The sequence below is a fragment of the Salvelinus fontinalis genome, chromosome 13 (genome assembly GCF_029448725.1).
Source record: "Salvelinus fontinalis isolate EN_2023a chromosome 13, ASM2944872v1, whole genome shotgun sequence".
In the NCBI taxonomy this organism is placed as follows: Eukaryota; Metazoa; Chordata; class Actinopteri; order Salmoniformes; family Salmonidae; genus Salvelinus; species Salvelinus fontinalis.
The window spans coordinates 20,669,758-20,690,092 of record NC_074677.1 but is presented as its reverse complement, the minus strand read 5'-3'; the positions used below and the strand labels follow the sequence as shown (position 1 = coordinate 20,690,092).

The following is a 20,335-nucleotide window of genomic DNA, read 5'->3' as shown; positions in this document are numbered from 1 at the left end:
TAAAAAAAAATCATGAAACCAAGTCACTGTACAGGCTAGCATTGAATGAAACCAAGTCTCTGTACAGGCTAGTGTAACAGTATAACTTTAAACCGTCCCCTCGCCCCGACGCGGGCGCGAACCAGGGACCCTCTGCACACATCGACAACAGTCACCCACGAAGCACGGTCGTTACCCATCGCTCCACAAAAGCCGCGGCCCTTGCAAAGCAAGGGGCAACCCTACTTAAAGTCTCAGAGCAAGTGACGTAACTGATTGAAATGCTACTAGCGCGTACCCGCTAACTAGCTAGCCATTTCACATCCGTTACACTCACCCCCCTTTCAACCTCCTCCTTTTCCGCAGCAACCAGTGATCCGGGTCAACAGCATCAATGTAACAGTTTAACTTTACGTCGTCCCCTCGCCCCGACGCGGGAGCGAACCAGGGACCCTCTGCACACATCGACAACAGTCACCCACGAAGCACGGTCGTTACCCATCGCTCCACAAAAGCCGCGGCCCTTGCAAAGCAAGGGGCAACCCTACTTAAAGTCTCAGAGCAAGTGACGTAACTGATTGAAATGCTACTAGCGCGTACCCGCTAACTAGCTAGCCATTTCACATCCGTTACACTAGCATTGAATGAAACCAAGTCTCTGTACAGGCTAGCATTGAATGAAACCAAGTCTCTGTACAGGCTAGCATTGAATGAAACCAAGTTTCTGCACAGGCTAGCATTGAATGAAACCAAGTCGTGGTACAGGCTAGCATTGAATGAAACCAAGTCTCTGTACAGGCTAGCATTGAATGAAACCAAGTCACTGTACATGCTAGCATTGAATGAAACCAAGTCTCTGTACAGGCTAGCATTGAATGAAGCCAAGTCTCTGTACAGGCTAGCATTGAATGAAACCAAGTCTATGTACAGGCTAGCATTGAATGAAACCAAGTCCCTGTACAGGCTAGCATTGAATGAAACCAAGTCTCTGTACAGGCTAGCATTGAATGAAACCAAGTCCCTGTACAGGCTAGCATTGAATGAAACCAAGTCTCTGTACAGGCTAGCATTGAATGAAACAAAGTCTCTGTACAGGCTAGCATTGAATGAAACAAAGTCTCTGTACAGGCTAGCATTGAATGAAACCAAGTCACTGTACAGGCTAGCATTGAATGAAACCAAGTCTCTGTACAGGCTAGCATTGAATGAAACCAAGTCTCTGTACAGGCTAGCATTGAATGAAACCAAGTCACTGTACAGGCTAGCATTGAATGAAACCAAGTCCCTGTACAGGCTAGCATTGAATGAAACCAAGTCTCTGTACAGGCTAGCATTGAATGAAACCAAGTCCCTGTACAGGCTAGCATTGAATGAAACGAAGTCTCTGTACAGGCTAGCATTGAATGAAACAAAGTCTCTGTACAGGCTAGCATTGAATGAAACCAAGTCACTGTACAGGCTAGCATTGAATGAAACCAAGTCCCTGTACAGGCTAGCATTGAATGAAACCAAGTCTCTGTACAGGCTAGCATTGAATGAATCCAAGTCTCTGTACAGGCTAGCATTGAATGAAACCAAGTCTCTGTACAGGCTAGCATTGAATGAAACCAAGTCTCTGTACAGGCTAGCATTGAATGAAACCAAGTCACTGTACAGGCTAGCATTGAATGAAACAAAGTCACTGTACAGGCTAGCATTGAATGAAACCAAGTCCCTGTACAGGCTAGCATTGAATGAAACCAAGTATCTGTACAGGCTAGCATTGAATGAAACCAAGTCCCTGTACAGGCTAGCATTGAATGAAACCAAGTCACTGTACAGGCTAGCATTGAATGAAACCAAGTCACTGTACAGGCTAGCATTGAATGAAACCAAGTCCCTGTACAGGCTAGCATTGAATGAAACCAAGTCTCTGTACAGGCTAGCATTGAATGAAACCAAGTCCCTGTACAGGCTAGCATTGAATGAAACCAAGTCTCTGTACAGGCTAGCATTGAATGAAACAAAGTCTCTGTACAGGCTAGCATTGAATGAAACCAAGTCTCTGTACAGGCTAGCATTGAATGAAACCAAGTCTCTGTACAGGCTAGCATTGAATGAAACCAAGTCTCTGTACAGGCTAGCATTGAATGAAACAAAGTCTCTGTACAGGCTAGCATTGAATGAAACCAAGTCCCTGTACAGGCTACCATTGAATGAAACCAAGTCTCTGTACAGGCTAGCATTGAATGAAACCAAGTCTCTGTACAGGCTAGCATTGAATGAAACCAAGTCTCTGTACAGGCTAGCATTGAATGAAACCAAGTCTCTGTACAGGTTAGCATTGAATGAAACAAAGTCTCTGTACAGGCTAGCATTGAATGAAACAAAGTCTCTGTACAGGCTAGCATTGAATGAAACAAAGTCTCTGTACAGGCTAGCATTGAATGAAACCAAGTCTCTGTACAGGCTAGCATTGAATGAAACCAAGTCTCTGTACAGGCTAGCATTGAATGAAACCAAGTCTCTGTACAGGCTAGCATTGAATGAAACAAAGTCTCTGTACAGGCTAGCATTGAATGAAACCAAGTCTCTGTACAGGCTAGCATTGAATGAAACCAAGTCTCTGTACAGGCTAGCATTGAATGAAACCAAGTCTCTGTACAGGCTAGCATTGAATGAAACAAAGTCTCTGTACAGGCTAGCATTGAATGAAACAAAGTCTCTGTACAGGCTAGCATTGAATGAAACAAAGTCTCTGTACAGGCTAGCATTGAATGAAACCAAGTCTCTGTACAGGCTAGCATTGAATGAAACAAAGTCTCTGTACAGGCTAGCATTGAATGAAACCAAGTCTCTGTACAGGCTAGCATTGAATGAAACCAAGTCCCTGTACAGGCTAGCATTGAATGAAACCAAGTCCCTGTACAGGCTAGCATTGAATGAAACCAAGTCTCTGTACAGGCTAGCATTGAATGAAACAAAGTCTCTGTACAGGCTAGCATTGAATGAAACCAAGTCACTGTACAGGCTAGCATTGAATGAAACAAAGTCTCTGTACAGGCTAGCATTGAATGAAACCAAGTCACTGTACAGGCGAGCATTGAATGAAACCAAGTCTCTGTACAGGCTAGCATTGAATGAAACAAAGTCTCTGTACAGGCTAGCATTGAATGAAACAAAGTCTCTGTACAGGCTAGCATTGAATGAAACAAAGTCTCTGTACAGGCTAGCATTGAATGAAACAAAGTCTCTGTACAGGCTAGCATTGAATGAAACAAAGTCTCTGTACAGGCTAGCATTGAATGAAACCAAGTCTCTGTACAGGCTAGCATTGAATGAAACCAAGTCTCTGTACAGGCTAGCATTGAATGAAACCAAGTCCCTGTACAGGCTAGCATTGAATGAAACCAAGTCTCTGTACAGGCTAGCATTGAATGAAACCAAGTCCCTGTACAGGCTAGCATTGAATGAAACCAAGTCTCTGTACAGGCTAGCATTGAATGAAACAAAGTCTCTGTACAGGCTAGCATTGAATGAAACCAAGTCTCTGTACAGGCTAGCATTGAATGAAACCAAGTCTCTGTACAGGCTAGCATTGAATGAAACCAAGTCTCTGTACAGGCTAGCATTGAATGAAACAAAGTCTCTGTACAGGCTAGCATTGAATGAAACCAAGTCCCTGTACAGGCTAGCATTGAATGAAACCAAGTCTCTGTACAGGCTAGCATTGAATGAAACCAAGTCCCTGTACAGGTTAGCATTGAATGAAACCAAGTCTCTGTACAGGCTAGCATTGAATGAAACCAAGTCTCTGTACAGGCTAGCATTGAATGAAACCAAGTCTCTGTACAGGCTAGCATTGAATGAAACCAAGTCTCTGTACAGGCTAGCATTGAATGAAACCAAGTCTCTGTACAGGTTAGCATTGAATGAAACAAAGTCTCTGTACAGGCTAGCATTGAATGAAACAAAGTCTCTGTACAGGCTAGCATTGAATGAAACAAAGTCTCTGTACAGGCTAGCATTGAATGAAACCAAGTCTCTGTACAGGCTAGCATTGAATGAAACCAAGTCTCTGTACAGGCTAGCATTGAATGAAACCAAGTCTCTGTACAGGCTAGCATTGAATGAAACAAAGTCTCTGTACAGGCTAGCATTGAATGAAACCAAGTCTCTGTACAGGCTAGCATTGAATGAAACCAAGTCTCTGTACAGGCTAGCATTGAATGAAACCAAGTCTCTGTACAGGCTAGCATTGAATGAAACAAAGTCTCTGTACAGGCTAGCATTGAATGAAACAAAGTCTCTGTACAGGCTAGCATTGAATGAAACAAAGTCTCTGTACAGGCTAGCATTGAATGAAACCAAGTCTCTGTACAGGCTAGCATTGAATGAAACAAAGTCTCTGTACAGGCTAGCATTGAATGAAACCAAGTCTCTGTACAGGCTAGCATTGAATGAAACCAAGTCCCTGTACAGGCTAGCATTGAATGAAACCAAGTCCCTGTACAGGCTAGCATTGAATGAAACCAAGTCTCTGTACAGGCTAGCATTGAATGAAACAAAGTCTCTGTACAGGCTAGCATTGAATGAAACCAAGTCACTGTACAGGCTAGCATTGAATGAAACAAAGTCTCTGTACAGGCTAGCATTGAATGAAACCAAGTCACTGTACAGGCGAGCATTGAATGAAACCAAGTCTCTGTACAGGCTAGCATTGAATGAAACAAAGTCTCTGTACAGGCTAGCATTGAATGAAACAAAGTCTCTGTACAGGCTAGCATTGAATGAAACAAAGTCTCTGTACAGGCTAGCATTGAATGAAACCAAGTCTCTGTACAGGCTAGCATTGAATGAAACCAAGTCTCTGTACAGGCTAGCATTGAATGAAACCAAGTCCCTGTACAGGCTAGCATTGAATGAAACCAAGTCTCTGTACAGGCTAGCATTGAATGAAACAAAGTCTCTGTACAGGCTAGCATTGAATGAAACCAAGTCACTGTACAGGCTAGCATTGAATGAAACAAAGTCTCTGTACAGGCTAGCATTGAATGAAACCAAGTCACTGTACAGGCGAGCATTGAATGAAACCAAGTCTCTGTACAGGCTAGCATTGAATGAAACAAAGTCTCTGTACAGGCTAGCATTGAATGAAACAAAGTCTCTGTACAGGCTAGCATTGAATGAAACAAAGTCTCTGTACAGGCTAGCATTGAATGAAACAAAGTCTCTGTACAGGCTAGCATTGAATGAAACAAAGTCTCTGCACAGGTTGGCATTGAACCAGTTGAACAAGGTTGCAGTTGTTATGTGAGAGCCAGAAGGTCTCCCCTGCTTCCCCCTGAGAGTTCTGCTCTCCCTCGCTCCCCAACACGTTTCAGATAATCAGCACGGCGAGTTAAATAAACACTTGTAATATGAGTCAGTTTTCTGCTGTAAAAAAGCCGCATCACTGTTCAAATCTGACCTTCAACTCATAAAGCATAGTTGGTCCATGACAAGCCCATTAATGACTTACTCAGCTGTCTTATGGCCTTTCACTGCATGTCAGTACTGAGTAGATGAACTCTTGGCTTACCAAACCACTGTATTTGCTTTCTGAGAGGAAATCTTGCTTTTAACCTATTTTTTAAAGCTAAATAACTGGTTGTTGTCAAACCATCAAATTGCTTGTGAAGGTTTGATTTAAAGAAAACTCCTAAAAGGCTCGTTTGCAGTGGCATTTGGGCATGGCATTTAGGAGTACTTATCTTTCTAGATTTGTATTTATTTAAATGCATTTGGATCCATTTTCCCATTCTAAATCAATGACTATGCCATTATGATAACATTTTGTCACCAGTAGGAGTAGTAACACCAATGAGACAAGTTTGGTTATTTAGGATTTTTTAAATCGAGGCAACAGATGCTGAAATCTAATGTCATTAACCCTTTTAAAATGATTTACTAAAGTGATATAATTAATAATTTTGCTCACAATGTAATTTCCTTCATTTAAATTTACTAAAACTAAGTGACACTTTGGATTCAGACACACCACATGATCAATGAAATCCTCAAATAAACCATTTTGTGAACGCACCCACAGATTGTTTTGAGGAGATGGGGAAACTCCATTGGAATTGTATTTACGCCCATTGTGTATATTGCCCATGCGTCGTCAATGGGCCGTACAGTTCATTCTGGGACAAGGAAAGCTCTCCTTCAAGGAGTGAATGCGAGTCAATTGTGCGCAAGCTCAAAAACCCAACATCAGCATGAATTTCGTGACCAAGGAGTACAACATTACAAATATTTTCTGAGATGTGAGATTATTAACTTGTTTTCTGTAATATCGTATAGCTTTGGAATCGTGACATTACATACTTTTGAGGAAAATAGGCATGTTTCTCGACTCATACCCTGACTTTGAGAAGGGATTGCGTGACGATTAGCTTAGCAACTGCATGACACAGCATGACAATGTGAATGTGATTGGCCAACAGTCTGCTGGGTGGGGGGGGGTGTTATACGTTTCTCCATTCATTGCCCCATGGGATTCCTATCTCCTCCTTTCTCTAATATCTCTGATGCACTATTTTGTGAATGCGCCATGTTGTGAATGTGCCATGTTGTGAATACTCCATGTTGTGAATGTGCCATGTTGTGAATGCACCATGTTGTGAATGTGCCATGTTGTGAATACTCCATGTTGTGAATGTGCCATGTTGTGAATGTGCCATGTTGTGAATACACCATGTTGTGAATGTGCCATGTTGTGAATACACCATGTTGTGAATGTGCCATGTTGTGAATGTGCCATGTTGTGAATGCACCATGTTGTGAATGTGCCATGTTGTGAATACTCCATGTTGTGAATACACCATGTTGTGAATGCGCCATGTTGTGAATACTCCATGTTGTGAATACACCATGTTGTGAATGCGCCATGTTGTGAATACTCCATGTTGTGAATGTGCCATGTTGTGAATACTCCATGTTGTGAATGTGCCATGTTGTGAATGCGCCATGTTGTGAATGTGCCATGTTGTGAATGTGCCATGTTGTGAATGTGCCATGTTGTGAATGTGCCATGTTGTGAATACACCATGTTGTGAATGTGCCATGTTGTGGATGTGCCATGTTGTGAATGTGCCATGTTGTGAATACTCCATGTTGTGAATGCACCATGTTGTGAATACTCCATGTTGTGAATGTGCCATGTTGTGAATACTCCATGTTGTGAATGTGCCATGTTGTGAATGCGCCATGTTGTGGATGTGCCATGTTGTGAATGTGCCATGTTGTGAATACTCCATGTTGTGAATGTGCCATGTTGTGAATGTGCCATGTTGTGAATACTCCATGTTGTGAATGTGCCATGTTGTGAATGCACCATGTTGTGAATACACCATGTTGTGAATGTGCCATGTTGTGAATACTCCATGTTGTGAATACACCATGTTGTGAATGCGCCATGTTGTGAATACTCCATGTTGTGAATGTGCCATGTTGTGAATACTCCATGTTGTGAATGTGCCATGTTGTGAATGTGCCATGTTGTGAATACTCCATGTTGTGAATGTGCCATGTTGTGAATGTGCCATGTTGTGAATGCGCCATGTTGTGAATGCGCCATGTTGTGAATGCGCCATGTTGTGAATGTGCCATGTTGTGAATACACCATGTTGTGAATGTGCCATGTTGTGAATGTGCCATGTTGTGAATACACCATGTTGTGAATACACCATGTTGTGAATACTCCATGTTGTGAATGTGCCATGTTGTGAATACACCATGTTGTGAATACTCCATGTTGTGAATACTCCATGTTGTGAATGTGCCATGTTGTGAATACTCCATGTTGTGAATGTGCCATGTTGTGAATGTGCCATGTTGTGAATGTGCCATGTTGTGAATGTGCCATGTTGTGAATGCGCCATGTTGTGAATGCGCCATGTTGTGAATACTCCATGTTGTGAATGTGCCATGTTGTGAATGTGCCATGTTGTGAATACTCCATGTTGTGAATACTCCATGTTGTGAATGTGACATGTTGTGAATACTCCATGTTGTGAATACTCCATGTTGTGAATGTGCCATGTTGTGAATACTCCATGTTGTGAATACGCCATGTTGTGAATGTGCCATGTTGTGAATGTGCCATGTTGTGAATGTGCCATGTTGTGAATACTCCATGTTGTGAATACTCCATGTTGTGAATGTGCCATGTTGTGAATACTCCATGTTGTGAATGTGCCATGTTGTGAATGTGCCATGTTGTGAATACTCCATGTTGTGAATACTCCATGTTGTGAATACTCCATGTTGTGAATACTCCATGTTGTGAATGTGCCATGTTGTGAATACTCCATGTTGTGAATGTGCCATGTTGTGAATGTGCCATGTTGTGAATACTCCATGTTGTGAATACTCCATGTTGTGAATACTCCATGTTGTGAATACTCCATGTTGTGAATGTGCCATGTTGTGAATGTGCCATGTTGTGAATACACCATGTTGTCGTTAAAACTACGATCCATTATGACCCATTATCAGACCCCTGTTCAGGATTGCTGCTAGCGTCAGCGGAGAAACATACTGACAACACGATGTCTCTCTCTCCATCTCTTGTCCTACATTTTATATTGGAGGGAATTAAGTGTGTTCCAAAAGGCCATCAGCTTGTGGCTCAAAATCAACTTCTTATTCAATCTGCTGTGTCCACTTCCTGTTCTGAGAAAGGGGGGGATTAAGGAGGAGAGAGAGAGGGAGAAAGAGAGAGAGAAAGGGATAGAGAGAGAGCAAGGAAGGGAGGGAGGGACAGAGAGAGAGAGGGGGGAGAGGGAGAAAGAGAGAGGGAGGAAGAGAAAGAGAGAGACAGAGAGACAGAAGTGGAGGGAGAACAGGAGAGGGAGGAAGAGAGACAGAGAGAGAGAGGGAGAAAGAGATAGAGACAGAGAGAGAGAGTGATAGAGAGAGAAGGAGGGAGAGAGAGAGAGTGATTGAGAGAAGGACGGAGAGAGAGAGAGGATCACACTGCAAATGGACCCATTCTCCTCAGTACCAACACCTCCAAATGTGACCTTAAGGGAAAGAAAATACATGAGAACAGAGCTCTGAAGATGAGACATAATCAATGGGAGAGCAAGTGCGAAAGAAGGAGTATGAGAGAGACAGAATTGAGTATAGCCAATTTCTGTGGTTTTGGAGAGGCAGCCTTTGAGAACACATCTCGCTTCTCCCAGTGAGTTAAATTCCTTTTGTCAACCCTCAAGAGATTTCACAAGGTAAGATCATATTCCATCAAAGATGTCTTCTATCAACACTCGGGGGAGTATTATGTCAATGCAAAGGTGAAGAAAGAGACCGAGAGGAGGGTGAATAAAGAGACCGAGAGGAGGGTGAAGAGAGAGACAGAGAAGAGGGTGAAGAAAGAGAGAGAGAAGAGGGTGAAGAAAGAGAGAGAGGAGGGTGAAGAAAGAGACAGAGAGGAGGGTGAAGAAAGAGACAGAGAGGAGGGTGAAGAGAGAGACAGAGAGGAGGGTGAAGAAAGAGAGAGAGAAGGAGGGAGAGAGAGAGAGTGATTGAGAGAAGGACGGAGAGAGAGAGAGGATCACACTGCAAATGGACCCATTCTCCTCAGTACCAACACCTCCAAATGTGACCTTAAGGGAAAGAAAATACATGAGAACAGAGCTCTGAAGATGAGACATAATCAATGGGAGAGCAAGTGCGAAAGAAGGAGTATGAGAGAGACAGAATTGAGTATAGCCAATTTCTGTGGTTTTGGAGAGGCAGCCTTTGAGAACACATCTCGCTTCTCCCAGTGAGTTAAATTCCTTTTGTCAACCCTCAAGAGATTTCACAAGGTAAGATCATATTCCATCAAAGATGTCTTCTATCAACACTCGGGGGAGTATTATGTCAATGCAAAGGTGAAGAAAGAGACCGAGAGGAGGGTGAATAAAGAGACCGAGAGGAGGGTGAAGAGAGAGACAGAGAAGATGGTGAAGAAAGAGAGAGAGACGAGGGTGAAGAAAGAGAGAGAGGAGGGTGAAGAAAGAGACAGAGAGGAGGGTGAAGAAAGAGACAGAGAGGAGGGTGAAGAGAGAGACAGAGAGGAGGGTGAAGAAAGAGAGAGAGGAGGTTGAAGAAAGAGACAGAGAGGAGAGTGAAGAAAGAGACAGAGAAGAGGGTGAAGAAAGAGACAGAGAGGAGGGTGAAGAAAGAGACAGAGAGGAGGGTGAAGAAAGAGACCGAGAGGAGGGTGAAGAAAGAGACAGAGAGGAGGGTGAAGAAAGAGACAGAGAGGAGGGTGAAGAGAGAGACAGAGAGGAGGGTGAAGAGAGAGACAGAGAGGAGGGTGAAGAGAGAGACAGAGAAGAGGGTGAAGAAAGAGAGAGAGGAGGGTGAAGAAAGAGACAGAGAGGAGGGTGAAGAAAGAGACAGAGAGGAGGGTGAAGAAAGAGACCGAGAGGAGGGTGAAGAAAGAGACAGAGAGGAGGGTGAAGAGAGAGACAGAGAAGAGGGTGAAGAAAGAGAGAGAGGAGGGTGAAGAAAGAGACAGAGAGGAGGGTGAAGAAAGAGACAGAGAGGAGGGTGAAGAAAGAGACCGAGAGGAGGGTGAAGAAAGAGACAGAGAGGAGGGTGAAGAGAGAGGAGGGTGAAGAGAGACAGAGGAGGGTGAAGAAAGAGACAGAGAGGAGGGTGAAGAAAGAGTCCGAGAGGAGGGTGAAGAAAGAGAGAGAGGAGGGTGAAGAGAGACAGAGAGGAGGGTGAAGAGAGACAGAAAGGAGGGTGAAGAAATAGACAGAAAGGAGGGTGAAGAAAGACACAAAGAGTACAGTGAAGAAAGAGAGTGTGTGTGCGTGCAAACGCGTTTGCAGGCTTGCTTATGTATGTGTACTCACAGTGAGTTTGGGCGGATCTGTGAGTTCTGACTGGCAGTCAGGCCCCTGTCCTGGTCTCCGTCAGTGCTGGTCAGGCTGTTGCGCGGGGTCCAGCTGTGGCCGTGGCTGCCACTGCTGTTATGGTTGACCGCTGCTGAGGAGGAGGGGGTGGCTGAAGGGTTGTTGTGGGGGGCCTTGGCCTGGGCTGGCTGCGGCTGCTGGAGCTCTAGAGTAGAGTTCACTACCACACTGTTCCTTTCCTCCACTACATAACAGCAATAAGAAGATGTATATGTTACACTAACTACTTGAGTCGGTGAGGAGGATATTTAAGATTGGTGATCAACGTGTCAGCCGCCAACGCAAATGCTCTCAATAGATTTTTTTTTTACATTTGAAAAGGAGAAGAAAGTAATTTAAATTAAGAAGGATGAACAAATCTCAGGCAATTTGGATGTCTCCTGTCCTGACTGACACTGAACATTAGGAAGGGTGTGTGGGATGAAGAGAGACTGTTGTGCCCACCTTTCTGGGAGTGTGTGGGTGTGTGGAAGAGGGTGAGGGGTCTCTCGCTGCAGGACGGGGCCTTGCTCTCCGTGCTCCTCCTCCGCGGCTGCAGGTTGAGTTGTAGGTTGGCCGGGCCACCTCCCGGAACTGGCATGTCCTTGAATATCTGCACACACAGCACTGGCACAATCAACCTTCCCATACTGTACACTGACTACAGGTACCCACCCATGGTTAAATAAACTTACTCACACAACTAAACATTTAGTTTGACAATGAAATTGTAGGGCCTTTGTGAGAAGATAGGAAATGGTATTACAATTTACAGATACACTACATGGCCTAAAGTATGTGGACACCTGCTCGTCGAACATCTCATTCAAAAATCAATGGGCATTAACATGGAGTTGGTCCCCCCTTTGCTGCCATAACAGCCTCCACTCTTCTGGGAAGGCTTTCCACTAGATGTTGTAACATTGCTGCTATAACAGCCTCCCCTCTTCTGGGAAGGCTTTCCACTAGATGTTGGAACATTGCTGCTATAACAGCCTCCACTCTTCTGGGAAGGCTTTTCACTAGATGTTGGAACATTGCTGCTATAACAGCCTCCACTCTTCTGGGAAGGCTTTCCACTAGATGTTGGAACATTGCTGCTATAACAGCCTCCACTCTTCTGGGAAGGCTTTTCACTAGATGTTGGAACATTGCTGCTATAACAGCCTCCACTCTTCTGGGAAGGCTTTCCACTAGATGTTGGAACATTGCTGCTATAACAGCCTCCACTCTTCTGGGAAGGCTTTCCACTAGATGTTGGAACATTGCTGCTATAACAGCCTCCACTCTTCTGGGAAGGCTTTCCACTAGATGTTGGAACATTGCCACTATAACAGCCTCCACTCTTCTGGGAAGGCTTTCCACTAGATGTTGGAACATTGCTGCTATAACACCCTCCACTCTTCTGGGAAGGCTTTCCACTAGATGTTGGAACATTGCTGCTGGGACTTGCTTCCATTCAGCTACAAGAGCATTAGTGAGGTCAAGCACTGATGTTGGGCGATTAGGCCTGACTTGCAGTCGGCGTTCCAACTTATCCCAAAGGTGTTCGATGGGGTTGAGGTCAGGGCTCTGTGCAGTCCAGGAAAGTTCTTTCACACAGATCTCGACAAGTCATTTCTGTATGGACCTCGCTTTGTGCATGCAGCAATGTCATGCTGAAACCAGAAAAGGCCTTCCCCAAACTGTTGCCACAAAATTGGAAGCACAGATTCATCTAGAATGTCATTGTATACCGTAGTGTTAGGTCCAGTGAAGGGAAGTCTTAAGGGGTCGAGCCCGAACCATGAAAAACAGCCCCAGACCATTATTACTCCTCCTCCACCAAACTTTACAGTTGACACTATGCATTCGGGCAGGTAGCGTTCTCCTGGCTCATCCAAACCCAGATTCGTCCGTCGAACTGCCAGATGGTGAAGCGTGATTCATCACTCCAGAGAACGCGTTTCCCTGCTCCAGTGTCCAATGGCGGCAAGCTTTACACCACTCCAGTCGAAGCTTGGCATTGCGCATGGTGATCTTAGGCTTGTGTGCGGCTGCTCGGCCATGGAAACACATTTCATGAAGCTTCCGGCAAACAGTTCTTGCTCTGACGTTGCTTCCAGAGGCAGTTTGGAACTCGGTAGTGAGTGTTGCAACCGAGGAGAGACAATTTATGCGCGCCACGCACATCAGCACTTGGTGGTCCCGTTCTGTGAGGTTGTGTGGCCTACCACTTCGCGGCTGAGCCGTTGTTGCTCCTAGATGTTTCCACTTCACAATAACATCACTTACAGTTGACAGGGGAAGCTGCTAGCAGGGCAGAAATGTAACTAATTGACTTGGAAAGGTGGCATCCTACACTATATATACAGAAGTATGTGAACACACCTTCAAATTAGTGGATACGGCTATTTCAGCCACACCCATTGCTGACAGGTGTATACAATCGAGCACACAGCCATGCAATCTCCATAGACAAACATTGGCAGTAGAATGGCCTTACTGAAGAGCTCAGTGACTTTCAACGTGGCACCGTCATAGGACGTCCATGATTTTGGAATGATATGTTCGACGAGTCGATGTCCATATACTTTTGGGGATGTAGTGTATGACGGTGCCACATTGAAAGTCACTGAGCTCTTCAGTAAGGGAGTGGGTGTCCACATACTTAATACCATGCCACTCTCATAATGCTTCAGGTATTCAGAAATGTTATCAGCATTATGACAAGGATGCTTCTTATTCCCAAAACGGTGTCTGGCAGCCACCATTCCTCTGACAACATTTCTCTCATTTCATTCAGATAATTAAATCAAAAGTCTGGGGCAGATGAATCTCAGAATCAATCGCTGCTCAAGTAAAAGTGGATCATTAGTTTTCACAGACACACTTAGTGATAAATACTCCTCCACCCTGGCTAATCAGATTACAGTTCTGGTCTCTCCCTCCCTCCCTCCAACGGCCCCATTATCCGCCAGGGGCCAATGTGGGACTTGGAGACTAACCCTGTCATCTAGGTAAGAGAGATAAGATAAGGTGTTGGATTGTGTTGAACAGAACTTCTCTCTTTGAGACCCGTCAGTGACTGACTCACCCTCTCGTGGTTCTCGATGAGGATCTCCACCACGATGTTCTGGAACTTGATGTCCATGATGGCTGCCACAGTCTCTTCCTGCGGCCTCAGCAGAGTGGGGCCGAACACCACCCCCAGGTTGGCCACAGTCATCAGGTTCTGCTGGTGGTGACTGGCCACACTGGGGGGGGTCGTGAGGTAAGGGTGGGGGGGGAGTGAGGAAAGATGTGTGAGAGACTTTACATTTACATTTGAGTCTTTTAGCAGCCGCTCTTATCCGGAGTGACTAGAGTAGTTAGAGTTAAATGCCTTGCTCAAGGGTACATCGCCCGACTTTTCACCTAGTCAGCTCGGGGATTCGAACCAGCAACCGTTCTGTTATTGGCCCAATGCTCTTAACCGCTAGGCTACCTGCCGCACTTTAAAGATGTGTCCTGCTAGTGTGCTATAAGAGAATGGGGTTCCATTTGGGATGAGGTATAAATCATTGATTCATTGTGACACATCTCACTAATGCCAGTTGGCTCGTATTCATATTGAGGGCACACATTCTCCCCAATCAAAGTCAAATCGCAAATGGGAGTTTTGCACTGCTGATATCAGCTAAACTCCATCAAAAAAAGGAGTTTTCTCTTTGGCCCTATCCAGTGTTAGTGTTGCATGGTGTTGCTACTTTCTGAGTGACAAACACTGCTGGGTCGTTCCACCAAATGACTGCCTTTTGTGTCCCTTTGATATTTTAAATAGAAATTGTGCACCAATATTGCATTTTAAAAGGCTGTTATATTTAATGAAGCGCCCTTTAATATAGGTCACATGGAAAAGTCAATAAATCAGATTTTTTCTGAATATGAATAAAGGCTTGCTAAAGTGCCAAAGTGTCCCTCCGTCAACCCTGTGTCACTTCTAGGAAGATTTAACACACTTCATTCAGCCTTAGTTATTTTGTTGCTTCGACAGTCATTTTTGAAGATCATTATTTATTTCATGTGGTTAGTGATTCATTTGTCTTCATCTGTCCCTCGTTTTAAGGTCAATCCTGTTACGTGAACTGAACTCTTGTTTTAATATGGTGGAACTATAAACATCTAATAGTCATCTAATTTAAACATCTAATTTAAACATCTAATAGTCAAATCATAGAGTAAATGCAGTTTGTCATTTTCTGGTGTTTAGTGGTGTAAAACTGAGCAGGTGGAGCGTAACACCTGTTGCCCACAGACAGACAGGCTAGAATAACACGTCAACCCTGTTACCCACAGACAGGCTAGAATAACACGTCAACCCTGTTACCCATAGACAGACAGGCTAGAATAACACGTCAACCCTGTTACCCATAGACAGGCTAGAATAACACGTCAACCCTGTTACCCATAGACAGACAGGCTAGAATAACACGTCAACCCTGTTACCCATAGACAGACAGGCTAGAATAACACGTCAACCCTGTTACCCATAGACAGACAGGCTAGAATAACACGTCAACCCTGTTACCCATAGACAGACAGGCTAGAATAACACGTCAACCCTGTTACCCATAGACAGACAGGCTAGAATAACACGTCAACCCTGTTACCCATAGACAGACAGGCTAGAATAACACGTCAACCCTGTTACCCACAGACAGACATTCTAGAATAACACGTCAACCCTGTTACCCATAGACAGACAGGCTAGAATAACACGTCAACCCTGTTACCCATAGACAGACAGGCTAGAATAACACGTCAACCCTGTTACCCATAGACAGACAGGCTAGAATAACACGTCAACCCTGTTACCCATAGACAGACAGGCTAGAATAACACGTCAACCCTGTTACCCACAGACAGGCTAGAATAACACGTCAACCCTGTTACCCATAGACAGGCTAGAATAACACGTCAACCCTGTTACCCATAGACAGACAGGCTAGAATAACACGTCAACCCTGTTACCCATAGACAGACAGGCTAGAATAACACGTCAACCCTGTTACCCATAGACAGACAGGCTAGAATAACACGTCAACCCTGTTACCCATAGACCGGCTAGAATAACACGTCAACCCTGTTACCCACAGACAGACAGGCTAGAATAACACGTCAACCCTGTTACCCACAGACAGACAGGCTAGAATAACACGTCAACCCTGTTACCCATAGACAGACAGGCTAGAATAACACGTCAACCCTGTTACCCATAGACAGACAGGCTAGAATAACACGTCAACCCTGTTACCCATAGACAGACAGGCTAGAATAACACGTCAACCCTGTTACCCATAGACAGACAGGCTAGAATAACACGTCAACCCTGTTACCCATAGACAGACAGGCTAGAATAACACGTCAACCCTGTTACCCATAGACAGACAGGCTAGAATAACACGTCAACCCTGTTACCCATAGACAGGCTAGAATAACACGTCAACCCTGTTACCCATAGACAGACAGGCTAGAATAACACGTCAACCCTGTTACCCACAGACAGACAGGCTAGAATAACACGTCAACCCTGTTACCCATAGACAGACAGGCTAGAATAACACGTCAACCCTGTTACCCATAGACAGACAGGCTAGAATAACACGTCAACCCTGTTACCCATAGACAGACAGGCTAGAATAACACGTCAACCCTGTTACCCATAGACAGACAGGCTAGAATAACACGTCAACTCTGTTACCCACAGACAGACAGGCTAGAATAACACGTCAACCCTGTTACCCATAGACAGACAGGCTTGAAAATGTTTGAACAATTTCAAAAATGTTATGAAGCTTGCATTCAATTGCCCCTCCCTGTTGCACACAACAAGCTTCCATTCCCCTTGTCATGTGCGGATTTATGGGTGATTTAAGAAGAAATCGTCAACTATGTTACTTTATTTGGCACTTAAAGACCCAATGCAGCAGTTTTTATATCAATATCATAGAATTTCTGTGTAACAATTAAGTACCTTACTGCAATAGACTTCCGTTAAAATGGGCATAAATAGCTTTAAAGCAAAAAACTATTTCTCAAGCAAGAATTTTGCTAGTAGTGTCTGGGAGTTGTCTGAGTGGGGAGGGAAAAACTGGCAGAGAGGTTTGGTACTCTCTTCGTTATTGGTCTATTAACCAATTTACCGTATGGTGATGTCACCATAGAAATCCAAAACTCCCGCCCATGCAAACCTGCTGATCGGAAAATGCTGTGTAGACTATATTTTCAACCAGCTATAAGGAAATAACACTGATCACATTTTATTCTCTCACTTTTACAGTGTTAGTTTCATCAGCTGCTGTACAGTATGATATAAAACACAGCACTGGGCCTTTAACGGGCAGGTACTATATATTTTGAAGAAGTTGAACATGTGCTCTTTATGACAGAATGTTAAAATTAGGTGAAATAATTTTTCTATTAATTTTTTTACCACGTTACACTTCTTAAAAGGCAGCAAATTGGTAGAACAACCCTGCTGCATCATAGTGCACATGCCAACCAAGTCAAGCCCTTCTTTTAGCTGGGGTCAAACACTGTCATTATCCAACATCTGCCCATTCCTATAAAAACACCGTCATTTCCGATTTCAGGATGTACCATCTCGTATGTGACGGCACATGAAATGTAAAAATAAATGTACATAGACATAGTGTATGTTAGTTAAATCTAAACCATGACGACCGGTTTAGGATTACCCATAATCCTCTCTCAGCATGTTGGACAACAATAAATAGGGTAAGAGTTTTAATTCTGCTGCCTGCCTCTGATAGTAACCTATCGTCACTCTGACATGGTATTGAGAAAGACAGATGGCAAACTGCACCGCCTCCATTGGACAACAATACCCAGAAGAAGAGGATGAGTCTGGCGACCAAACTAATGACGTGTGTTGTTTTTCGGTGGTGGTGTAGAGGAGGAACACAGGGGAAAGTTAGGAGCCATTACTGGTGTCAACACTACAGTCCTGAGTTCATTACCAAGCCAATCCTCTTACAGGCCTGGGTGGGGGATTTGTAACATGGTCTGCATCCAAAATGGACACCCTATTCCCTAAATAGTGCACTACATAAGGAATAGGGTACATAAACCAAACCTACTTTGCCAAGTGTTTCGTAAGCAGGTCCAGCATCTGCCGGTTCTTCTCTGGGAGCCAGTGGACGATGCTATGGATCTCTGTGATCCTCGCCTCCTGATTGTCACGTTCTAGAGAGAGAAGAGAGAAGAGGGAGAGTGGAGAGAGAGAGAAGAGGAGAGAAGAGAGAGAGATAAGTTAGAGAACAGAAGATAAAGAAGAGAGAGGAGAGAGAGAGAAGAGAGAAAATATAGAGAGAAGAGAGAGATGAGAGAGAGAATAGAAAAAAAGAGAGAGAAGAGATAGAGAGAAGAGACTACTATCATGGATGGCCAGACTACTAGCATGGATGGCCAGACTACTAGCATGAATGGCCAGACTACTAGCATGGATGGCCAGACTACTAGCATGGATGGCCAGACTACTATCATGGATGGCCAGACTACTAGCATGGATGGCCAGACTACTAGCATGGATGGCCAGACTACTAGCATGAATGGCCAGACTACTAGCATGGATGGCCAGACTACTAGCATGGATGGCCAGACTACTAGCATGAATGGCCAGACTACTAGCATGAATGGCCAGACTACAAGCATGGATGGCCAGACTACTAGCATGGATGGCCAGACTACTAGCATGGATGGCCAGACTACTAGCATGGATGGCCAGACTACTAGCATGGATGGCCAGACTACTAGCATGGATGGCCAGACTACTAGCATGGATGGCCAGACTACTAGCATGAACGGCCAGACTACTAGCATGGATGGCCAGACTACTAGCATGGATGGCCAGACTACTAGCATGGATGGCCAGACTACTAGCATGGATGGCCAGACTACTAGCATGAATGGCCAGACTACTAGCATGGATGGCCAGACTACTAGCATGGATGGCCAGACTACTAGCATGGATGGCCAGACTACTAGCATGAACGACAACAAACTGCCATGTGGGGAATCGTAAGGGACTCGTTTCAGCTCGTTTCATCTTATTGACACCATGTCTCGATTTGAGCTGTTTTAACGGATTTCATGTCAATGCTAATATGGCTCAAATTCGCTAGCTAGCTAACCAACAAATGTAACAATGTATTTGAGAGACAACAAGTGGTCATTGTGCAAATGTATTTATGTTTTCAATAAACATTGGAGACAAAATATAACTTACATGTTGTCAACAATCTAAGCCAACCTCATCTGTTTTGCCCCATGGTTAGGGCATGTTGTTTCTGTTCCTAATGAACCAACTAGTCTATAGTAAATACTACAGTATACTACAGTAAATGCTACAATATACTACAGTAAATACTGCAAAAACACTACAGTGAATACTATAGTATTTATACCATAGTATACTATAGTATTTCTTCATGTGGGAACTGCTCACACATACTATATACTATACTTAAGCAATAATGCCCGAGGGGGTGTGGTATATGGCTAATATACCACGGCTAAGGGTTGTTCTTAGGCACAACGCAAAGCGGAGTACCTGGACGCAGCCCTTAGCCATGGTATATTGGCCATAAACCACAAACCCCTGAGGTGCCTTATTGCTGTTATAAACTGGCTACCAAAGTAATTAGAGCAGTAAAAATGCATGTTTTGTCATACCCGTGGTATCCGGTCTGATATACCACGGCTGTCAGCCAATCAGCATACAGGGCTCGAACCACCCAGTTTATAATGCTGTTTTTATAGCTTACCACGAGAGCTTATCATACTATATGTTATGAAAGCATTGATTCCCTGAAGAGGCAAATATACTATGGTTAGAACCTGCATGTAGATTCTGAATCCAGCCGGCAGTTAACCCTACTTTCCATCATTATACTCCATTACCTTGAGAGAGGTTTGCCTCAGAGCACCTTACTACTGCACTCTCCAGAAGTCCTACTGTCACGATACCAGTCAACACTGTACAACAGCTGGAGTTGAGGCTACCTGTCTCCTCCTGTCTTCAGGCCAGGGGCAGGACTGCCCAATTCCCTTCCAATACAGTTGGTTACCTTTCAAATACGTTGAGTGTCATTTTCCCTCCTGGAGTACCATATGGTGCTATTAGATTGGGTCCATTGTGCCGGCCAGACAACCTCAATCAAGCGTAGATGATTTTCGAAGTACATATATATTTGAGTCTACAGGTCTGTGAGTCTACAGGTCTGTGAGTCTACGGGTCTGTGAGTCTACAGGTCTGTGAGTCTACAGGTCTGTGTCAGCTTGGTACCAGCCAGCCAGTCAGCTTGGTACCAGCCAGTCAGTCAGCTTTGTACCAGCCAGCCAGTCAGCTTGGTACCAGCCAGTCAGTCAGCCTGGTACCAGCCAGCCAGTCAGCCAGGTAC

General features: G+C 44.3%; 1 protein-coding gene across 2 annotated transcripts in view; it reads right to left on the bottom strand.

Annotated features, from left to right (window-relative positions):
* Positions 1 to 20,335, bottom strand: part of LOC129868230 (rho GTPase-activating protein 26-like) — a 146,965-nt gene that overhangs the window by 16,634 nt on the left and 109,996 nt on the right. For both annotated transcript variants that reach the window (XM_055942021.1, XM_055942022.1), the window contains exons 17-20: positions 18,014 to 18,119; positions 13,969 to 14,128; positions 11,358 to 11,505; positions 10,854 to 11,097 (exon numbers count right to left, since the gene is read on the bottom strand). In XM_055942021.1, the coding sequence (XP_055797996.1) occupies positions 10,854 to 11,097; positions 11,358 to 11,505; positions 13,969 to 14,128; positions 18,014 to 18,119 (658 nt within the window). The remainder of the gene's footprint in view (positions 1 to 10,853; positions 11,098 to 11,357; positions 11,506 to 13,968; positions 14,129 to 18,013; positions 18,120 to 20,335) is intronic.